The sequence below is a fragment of the Pomacea canaliculata genome, linkage group LG11, assembly GCF_003073045.1.
Source record: "Pomacea canaliculata isolate SZHN2017 linkage group LG11, ASM307304v1, whole genome shotgun sequence".
NCBI lineage: Eukaryota > Metazoa > Mollusca > Gastropoda > Architaenioglossa > Ampullariidae > Pomacea > Pomacea canaliculata.
Genome location: NC_037600.1, coordinates 7717401 through 7725752, shown reverse-complemented (window position 1 = coordinate 7725752; position 8352 = coordinate 7717401). Strand labels below are relative to the sequence as shown.

The 8352-nt window shown below is 45.9% G+C and overlaps 1 protein-coding gene across 3 annotated transcripts; it reads left to right on the top strand.

The window, feature by feature from the left end:
• The first annotated feature begins 45 nt into the window (after nucleotides 1-45).
• Nucleotides 46-8063, top strand: LOC112575280 (short-chain collagen C4-like). 3 transcript variants are annotated; one of them, XM_025257012.1, is made up of 4 exons: nucleotides 64-331; nucleotides 1425-1632; nucleotides 2101-3454; nucleotides 6131-8063. In XM_025257012.1, exons 3-4 carry the CDS (start codon nucleotides 3268-3270, stop codon nucleotides 6568-6570), a joined length of 627 nt encoding a protein of 208 aa, XP_025112797.1. In that variant the 5' UTR covers nucleotides 64-331; nucleotides 1425-1632; nucleotides 2101-3267; the 3' UTR covers nucleotides 6571-8063. The 3 variants fall into 3 exon arrangements, with proteins under 3 accessions (XP_025112796.1, XP_025112795.1, XP_025112797.1); XM_025257011.1 differs by lacking the exon at nucleotides 6131-8063 and having other exon boundaries at nucleotides 46-331; nucleotides 2104-3259; XM_025257010.1 differs by lacking the exon at nucleotides 6131-8063 and having other exon boundaries at nucleotides 55-331; nucleotides 2101-3259.
• The last annotated feature ends 289 nt before the right edge of the window (nucleotides 8064-8352 follow it).

The following is an 8352-nucleotide window of genomic DNA, read 5'->3' as shown; positions in this document are numbered from 1 at the left end:
GCGCAGCCACCTAAGAGTCTTGAAGGCCCAACGGCAAAGTGTTTGCTCTGGGTTGACAAGCGGCCAGAACTCAAAGCACTGCTGCTGAGGAAGATGTCTGCCGGGAGAGCAGGTCGCGGCGCGTGAGCATCAGGAAATCTCCGGGATCGGTCAGCTCTTCTTGCTGCAACGAGATCCGATTGATGGTGGTGGCAAGGAGCCGCGAGGCTGCATGCACTCGTTTGTGCGCCCTCAAATGCCAGCATTCACTTGGTCAGAAGAAACGCAACTAGTCTTCACTGGAAGCTGTGACATCACGTGACCTTCAACCCTCCTGCTGTTGTTGCAATTAGTAAGTTGCCTATTTTTTTTTCTGCACGCATGAGAAATTCTTCTCTCAACATATTATTTTTAAAGAACAAAACCTTTTGCAACACTTATCTTCTGAACAAGACGCCCTCTACGTTTTTTGTTCTCCACTGATGACAAGCAAAGCAAAGATGGCGTGCTTTGTTACATTAGAACTACCCACACCCCGGTGTTTCGGCTAACAGTGGCTCTACAGCAGACCTATGGAAATGTGTCCCAGCTGGAGGGCTTTTACAGCGGTGGGCTGACTATGGACATGCCATGATATGGTAGTTCTTAGGTCGCTTCCCGTCTACAGGGTGAAAGGAGAGGGGAATGAGAAGTGAAAGTGCAAAAAAGCCCTTTCAAACAGCTAACAATGGTTAAGATGAAATCATGGTCGTTATAGTCGAATCAGTTTTAGAAGAAAATATTTTGCAAGGATTGACCTTTTATTCCAGACAAAAATTTTAAATATATCCAAATAAGAAAATAATGAGGAATATTTTGATCACCACTCTTTTCTTTCATTATTTTTGCTGTCTACTTGTCTTTAATCTATATATTATTCTGTATTATCTGTACCTACCTTCAGGTATATGTAAACATTCTATTAATCTCTTATATGTGCCTATCTATATGCGTACAATCTATTCATCTGTATTATCTATGTTATCTCAGAGTAAGAGAGAAACGTGAAGCTTTATTGCATAAAAGTGCTAAGAGAAGAAAGAAAACACAGTTTCCGCACTTGTAAATCAGATAGCAAGCAAGCACACACACACACACAGTGAGTGAAAAAGAGTGAGAGCGAGGAGAAAGAGCACAGAGAGACAGACAGAACGAATGAGAGGTAGAGAGTGTGAAAGATTGACTGAGAAAAAGATAGGAATAGCGAGCGAGAAAGAGTAACAGAGAGAAACAAGACAAAGAGCGAATGCAAGACAAAGAAAACGCTGTGCGGCGTGCGCACGCGCGCGTGTGTGTGTGAGAGAGAAAGAACTAAAGACCTCGGATAATTTACTGACCACGGGTGCTTTGATGCACGGGAAGAGACAGCCCGATTTTACCCTCGCTCACCTTTATCTTTGGAACAGGAAACCGTCAGGCACAACACGTAACCAGGATGCAACCTTCCGAATGTCTCCTTCTCCTCCTGCTCCTGTTTCCATCCGCATTCTTGAAGGTTAGCGCCGACACTGACGGGTTCCCGGATGTTATCGACAATTCCAAGCATCTGGAGTCTGAGGTCCGGAGGCTGAAGAGAGCGGCCACAAACAATAGACGCAACGGCGGCAAGAAAAGGTGAGGATCAGATTCACAAGGCAAGAGCCCTCTTGCTGCAGCATGGGTGCTAGAAAACACTGAGGGTATGTAGGACAGAGAGAGATAAAGAACAACTCGATGGCATTTGCTGTCCGTTTTTATTGAGATATGGGGAAAAGAAGAGATACATAAACGAAACACAAACAGGTAGCTAGACAGACAAGCCGAAAGACAAACATACGGTGAGACAAACAAACCGAAAGACAGAACTGAGAAAATTTTTCATCATACCTCAGCAACATCTAAAACACGAACCACTATGCAGGTACAGAATGAAAGGTACAGACACACGTATAATGCATAAACCAAAGAACAGACCGATGGATGGATATACGGACGAAACATGATTTACTTTTCTCTTCTTATCTTTTCACAACGTCGAGACAGTGTTTTAAAAACTCCTTATTAAAGGTTTTGATAATTAGAACAAACTCGTTTTCTTCACAGCAGGGTTTGTGAGTCCGTGTCTGACAAAGTGGCACGAGACATCACCCAAGAGCTCTCGGGATTGAGGGCTCAGCTTCACACCTCGGACGTGATGACGTCTTTGCGGGCTGAGCTGCAGGCGGGGCTGGCGTCGGTGCGCGCGGAGGCCAGCGACAAGGCGGTGGTCATCCGCAAAGAATTGGAGGCAGGGCTCGCCGGGCTGCGCACCGAGCTGCAGAAACTGCGCGCCGAGCTTCAGGCGGAACTCAACAGCGACCTGAACGACGTGCGGTCTGAACTGCAGCACACCATGACCACCTCGTGCTCGGACCAGAAGGAGGTGGCCGCAGCTCTAGCCGACCTGCAGTCCGGGCTCTCTGCAGCACGCTCGGACGTGGAGCAGCGCGTGAGCTCGGCTCGAGCGGAGCTGGAGCAGCGTGTGAGCGGCGTGCGCTCAGAAGCTCGAGGGCGGGCTAGCTGGGGTCAAGGCTGAGTTCAAGGCCAGCGGCGTGGTCCTGCGGTCCAATTTGCAGGACATGGTGGCCGACGTGCGCGCAGAGCTGCAGGAAAGCGTGAGCAGCACCCGCTCCGAGCTACAGAGCGGCTTCGTAGCGGCGCAGTCCGGCCTGCAAAACACTGTCTCTTCCATCCAGGCCGACATGATGAGCTCGTCAGCGCAGGTGCAGAAGGAGCTGGCATCGCTGCGGGCTGAGATCCCAGGCAGCGTCCTGGCCCTGCAGAGTGACCTGCAAGCCGACCTGGCGGCGGTGGGCGTCCAGTGTCGCGACAACATTCCAGCCTTCACGGTCTGCTGCAGACAGAGATCTCACACCTTGCAACCAAGGTCCAGGAGGTGAGCGGCACGCAGACCCAGCTGAGCGACTACGGTCTTGATCTCGAGGCCAAGCTCTCAGACACCGAGGTTAACCTGACGGAAGGCGTGGCGGCGCTGAGGGCGGACGTGACCTTGGAGCTATCCTCCGTGCGCGACGAGGTAAAAAAGATCCTGAGGCCAACAAGCAGAAGGTCGACGGTGAGACACGTCAGGTGCGCGAGCTCGTGCAGTCCAGTGTCGCGGCGCTGCGCGTGCAGATCGAAAACCTCGCAGCTGACGTCATCGCAAACGTCACGGAGCTCGTTTCGGCGCTGGAATCTAAGGTGGATGGCACGGCGCCGAAACGGCGACCCATGGACGATTCGCCTCTGACGACCATCGACGAGCGCAACAAACTGCTGAGCAAGCTGGTTCAGAACCTTACTGCCACGCGCGACCAACTGTTGTCAGCGGGAAAGGCTGGCGTCGGAGGGTGGTCATCATCTTACATCAGATGGGGTCGCTCTGAGTGCCCTAATGGCAGCGAGATTGTGTACAGAGGTTAGCTTGTGTCCTGAATTTCTGATTTGATTCCTTTCTCTCAGGTGTTGTCTCGTCTCACCTCTTGCATATCTGACTCCCTTTTTTTTGTTTTTTTTTTTTTTTTGTGTCAGTTCTCCCTTCCTCTCTCTCTCTCCCAATCCCAAGCTCAAGGTGTTGTCTCAACATCCTCTTTATTTCTTATGTCACTCTCTGCCTTCATCATCCCTCACCAACACCGTATCTTTATAATCAAATTCCCCTTCAATTTTATCCCCCACCCTTCCTTTTCCCCCCGCTGTGCCAATTTCTCGATCTAATTCCTTTTCTAACACTGAGTACTGTCTTATTACCAGTCTTCTACATCCAACGCTTTCTCTATGTCACGTCTTACAATTCTTTTCGATTCTCGTTCGACTTCACTTTTCTGCATGAACAGTTATTGTTGCGTGACCTCTTTTTCCTTCGGAGACTTTGTTTGTTTTTGTTTGTTTGTTTGTTTGTTTGTTTGTTTGTTTGTTTGTTTGTTTTGGCCTGGGTATGTCATGTCACCGTGTTCAACCTTCTGATTTTAATCCTTTTGCAAAGTGTGGTTGAAGATGAAAGTCGAGCAGAATCTGCACTAGAAAACTTCGTCCCTCGACAACTACCCCGTGACAGAGGGTAATGTTTCGCTCGGCATGAGAAAGTCGTTCAGCGACATTGACATGTGTTGCTTCTAGAACACCACGCTCACCACGCACAGACTATCGAATTTTAGGGCGAGGCCCACTTTTCTTGAAACATAAACAACCCCCGACCTCCATGTTTGCATTCATTCGCAGCTACTTTTCAGACCGCTGCTCTTCTCATTAACAAAACTGGGTCTCCCTCAATCCGTCCATCCAAAGTCCTCAGCCTTCTACGTAGCTGAAACGTATTGTCGTACCACGGTAGTCTTTGTAGTTGATGATGTTAATGTCGTCGTCATCATTGCTATCGTTTTCTTCTTCGTCGTCTTCTTCTTTTTCTTCTCTTCTTCTTCTTCTTCTTCTTCTTCTTCTTCTTCTTCTTCTTCTTCTTCTTGTCATTCTCGGGATAGTGTGCAACGATTAGGATCCAAACAGTGTCCAATACAGTGAAGGCTGGTAGTCCTGGGTTCAGCTCTCGTCTCGGGCTTTCTCTGCATGTGGTATCTGTTAACAGTGCTGGCTGCCTTGCAGTGATATAGCCTTAGCTGCTGGCTCGGTGTAAGACACCACCCCTACCCGCCCCCACTTCTCGGGATTGTGCTACAGAGGATGATAATATTTATGCTCCTGAACAAGGAGCCCGAGTTTTGAAATTCGAACTGGCAAGAACAAGCGGCTTGCAGCGCGAGGGCGTGTAAGCGAACTCCATGTTGATCCGAGGCTGCTGCAGAGAACGTGTAACGTCTCCTAAGCAGGACAAACCCGCCCACGAGTGAGCTAACGAGCACTTGAAGTGTCAATAACGGCATCTTCATGTATTTAGACGACTCTCCGAATGTCTTCCGCTAAATCATCCAAAGCTCGCAGCACAGATTCCTTTACCTAACTAGATAAAATAAAGAAAATGGGTTTTGTCAGCAACCAACGTTTAAAAAAAAGTTGAAAACAAAACCAAAAAAAAAGGGAGTTCACATGCATCTTGAGCGCGCTTTTTTGTGTGTATATGCTGTTATACAATGTCGTTCCGAATATCAGAGATAAACTTACGAAACGATTTTTAAAATCAAAACGAACAGAATTTATAAAACAGAACGAAGTATTGGGAGCCTTTCAAAATCTTCGAAATTCTTTTGCATGCTTTGAGACTCGTTGTCCAAAGAGAAGAACTCTAAGAACAGCCATGTATTCCACATGTCGTTTTTTTCATTTTTTAAATATATTATCCTTCTCTTGTCCTCCTCTCCATATTATTCTCCACTTGTTCTCTTGATATTCTCCACTTTTCTTCATTTTTCCATCCACTTCTTCTCTTGATATTCTCCTCCTCTCGATATTCTCATTGTCTCCATATTCTCCTCCTCTCGTTCTTTTCCGTATGATCCTCCTCTTCATATTTTCCTTCTCTTGTTTTATCCGTTATATTATGTTCTCCTCTTCATATTCTCCTCCTTTTGTTTTCTTATGTATATTCTCCGCCTTATATTCTTCCTTTTTTAATCTTCATATTCTCATTCTTTTCCTCTTCATACTTTCTTCCTCTTGTCCTTCTTTTCGTATCCTCCTCTTCATATTTTCCTCCGCGCGTTCTCTTTCTTCATTTTATATTCTCCTCCTCTTGTTCTCTTCTTTCCTTCTCATTCTCGTGTCTTTATTCTGTTTTCCTTCTTGTGACCCTTTATTTTTTTCTCCTCTCTGATTCCTTTCTTTCTCCTTTTTTTCTCTCTTTAGGTTTTTAACAATATTTATTTCTTTTTCTTTTTGTTTCTTTGTTGTTGTTTTATTATGTCCTCTTGGACTTGGCATTCTTTTTTCATTTATATTTTCCTTCACTACATTTCTTCCTCTTCTTCTTTCCTCGATTCATATTTTCTTTCCATCTTCACCCCCTTCAGTTTGTTTTTCTGCGACTAGTGGTTGCTGCCCTTTTCATGGTCACCGTATTCTCATTCTCTCCACCTTATCGCGCGGAACTAACCGCTTGCCACTTCTGATGTTCCAATCGACGTCGTTGTGTCGTGTGTTGCAGGCTTTGTCGGCGGGTCTTCCTACGACTCCGACGGCGCCGCCGCTAACCGCCTGTGTCTGACGGCGACACCCCGCCCCTCCGATATCACAGGTGCCCGCACTTACATCTACGGCGCCGAGTACAAGTTCGCCGAGCACCACGACATGGACGTAGTGTGCGCTGTGTGCCGCGCGCGCCTGGCCGTCACCGTCATGGTGCCCGGAACCGATGTCTGTCCGGAAGGCTGGACGCTGCAGTACGCCGGCCACCTGACGGCTGGCATGGTCGGACATCGGGCTGCCAGCGAGTACCTGTGCCTGGATGCTAACCCTGAGCATCGGCCGGGTAGCCACGAGAGCCGTAACGGCGCCCTCTTCTACTACGTCTTCGCACAGTGCGGTAGTCTCCCTTGCCCCCCGTACACCAACATGTACTTGACTTGTGCTGTTTGCTCTCGTTAGACGAGGGCTGTAACGTGTTCCTCACCAACCTGCCATCTGAAAAGCTGACGATAATTCTACGTACGGGGGTTGACATTTTTAATCCACTAATTTTTTGTTCCTCCCTAAACGTCCACGTAGGCGCACACTACTCCTCTATGATATCTGTAATCGGAGTAGAGCCTACCGAGACCAAGGGAATATACAGTAGCCGAGGCAAAATGAGAAGCCATCTTTGTAGCTTATGCCTAGTTGAGCCACGATGATTTTTATTGATTTCAGTAGAAGACGTTTAGCACACTTAGAAGAACAAGAATAAACACATTTGACTGACATTTTGCTGGAGGTGGCATGTTAATGGCGCATTTTACACAGCGGGGATATAGCTGCACATGTTTCTACGAATTTGTATTATGTTCGTGATGTTTCTAAAACTAGAAACGCAAATTTAGAAACTTTTTTTCAAAAACCGCTATGCTATTTAGAAGAGCACAACTGCAATCGATGTGCTGACGGGAAGAAAAGTCTGGCCTTAAGCAGTTTTATCTTATTTAATCCCTAAGGCCTAATGGTGCTAAAATCAGAAATTCTTAATTGTGTAAGTGGCCCCAAAATTGCGTCGCATGGCATCACGACCTTTTCAAAATACGTAGGTCATGCCAAGACCCCCTCCATAAGTCAGCTTTGCATCGAATACGTATTGGGTTTCTGCATCCGTCCTGCCTCTCTACCTCCCCTGCAAAACTTTCCACGTTCTCTTCCATTTCATTCGACGGGTCGAGCGTTTGGAAAGGAGGTAGGATATTGACAAAATTATTTTTAACAACGAAAAAAGACGATTAGCGTTCATGATAATTTTGGAGGGCCTCTCCCACCACCTTCGCTAGAAAGCTTAATACTTTTTCTTTATAAGCTTTTTAGTGGCATATGGTACCTGGGAATTCAGCTGCAAGCACTACTAATAAAGTACTGTTTTTTTTTAAATAAGCTGGCAAGTAATTTTCAACGGCGATGGTCGATCAGGCCAATTATCACTTGGTGGTGCATGCTGTAGAAGTTATACCGTTGTAGCAGGACAAAAAATTATAAGCATAAAATACTGACCTGTGGATGCATGGCCACATCTATGCCATCCGACGTCAACGAAACAATCGTTAGTCACCACATTTACCTAATTAGTCAATCGTGGCAAGTCGTCTGCTCTTTTTTATTTTTTTCACGTCACGTGACTATCCACGCATGCGCTTCTTTCATTGTTCGTTACGTCTTGCATAGGCTATTTTAATTGTGTGTGCGATTATTTTTGTTTTTATTATAAGCTTAGAGAAAGATTTTCAGGGGCTTTGTTTTTACATTTTTGTACAAAAAAGACGTTTAAACACAAATACGTATACATAGTCTAGATCGACATAGATGGACAAATACGTATACATAGATCGAGTGATCAAAAGGCGAAAAAAAAAAAGGATTACTCTTTTACCACTTCATGTTATTAATTGAGATTCGAATGAGTGCTTCACGGAAAAAATAATTCATCGAAGCGCTGCGAAATAATGCGTTTTGTTGTCTGCCTTTACATTCGGTAGATATCCTTAGGGACTGAGAAGGTATGGTCACATATCGAGAGTTGGAGTTGTTCGCTTTACTGACGTAGTTTCGACTCACTGAACAATTTTCCAGGGTGTTCATATAAATACAACGCCAAAAATAGCCAAATATGCCATAAGCATTTAAATATTTTAACCTTAAACTCAAGTAAAATGTTTGCTCTGGACTACAGGTGCTGACCATTTTTTTCTTAAA

Excerpts from the sequence above, each read along its gene's own strand:
- LOC112575280 (XM_025257010.1), top strand. The coding sequence starts at position 1,454 with ATGCAACCTTCCGAATGTCTCCTTCTCCTCCTGCTCCTGTTTCCATCC. Across the intron at positions 1,633-2,100 it reads CGCAACGGCGGCAAGAAAAG|CAGGGTTTGTGAGTCCGTGT; the intron begins GTGAGGATCAGA and ends TTTTCTTCACAG.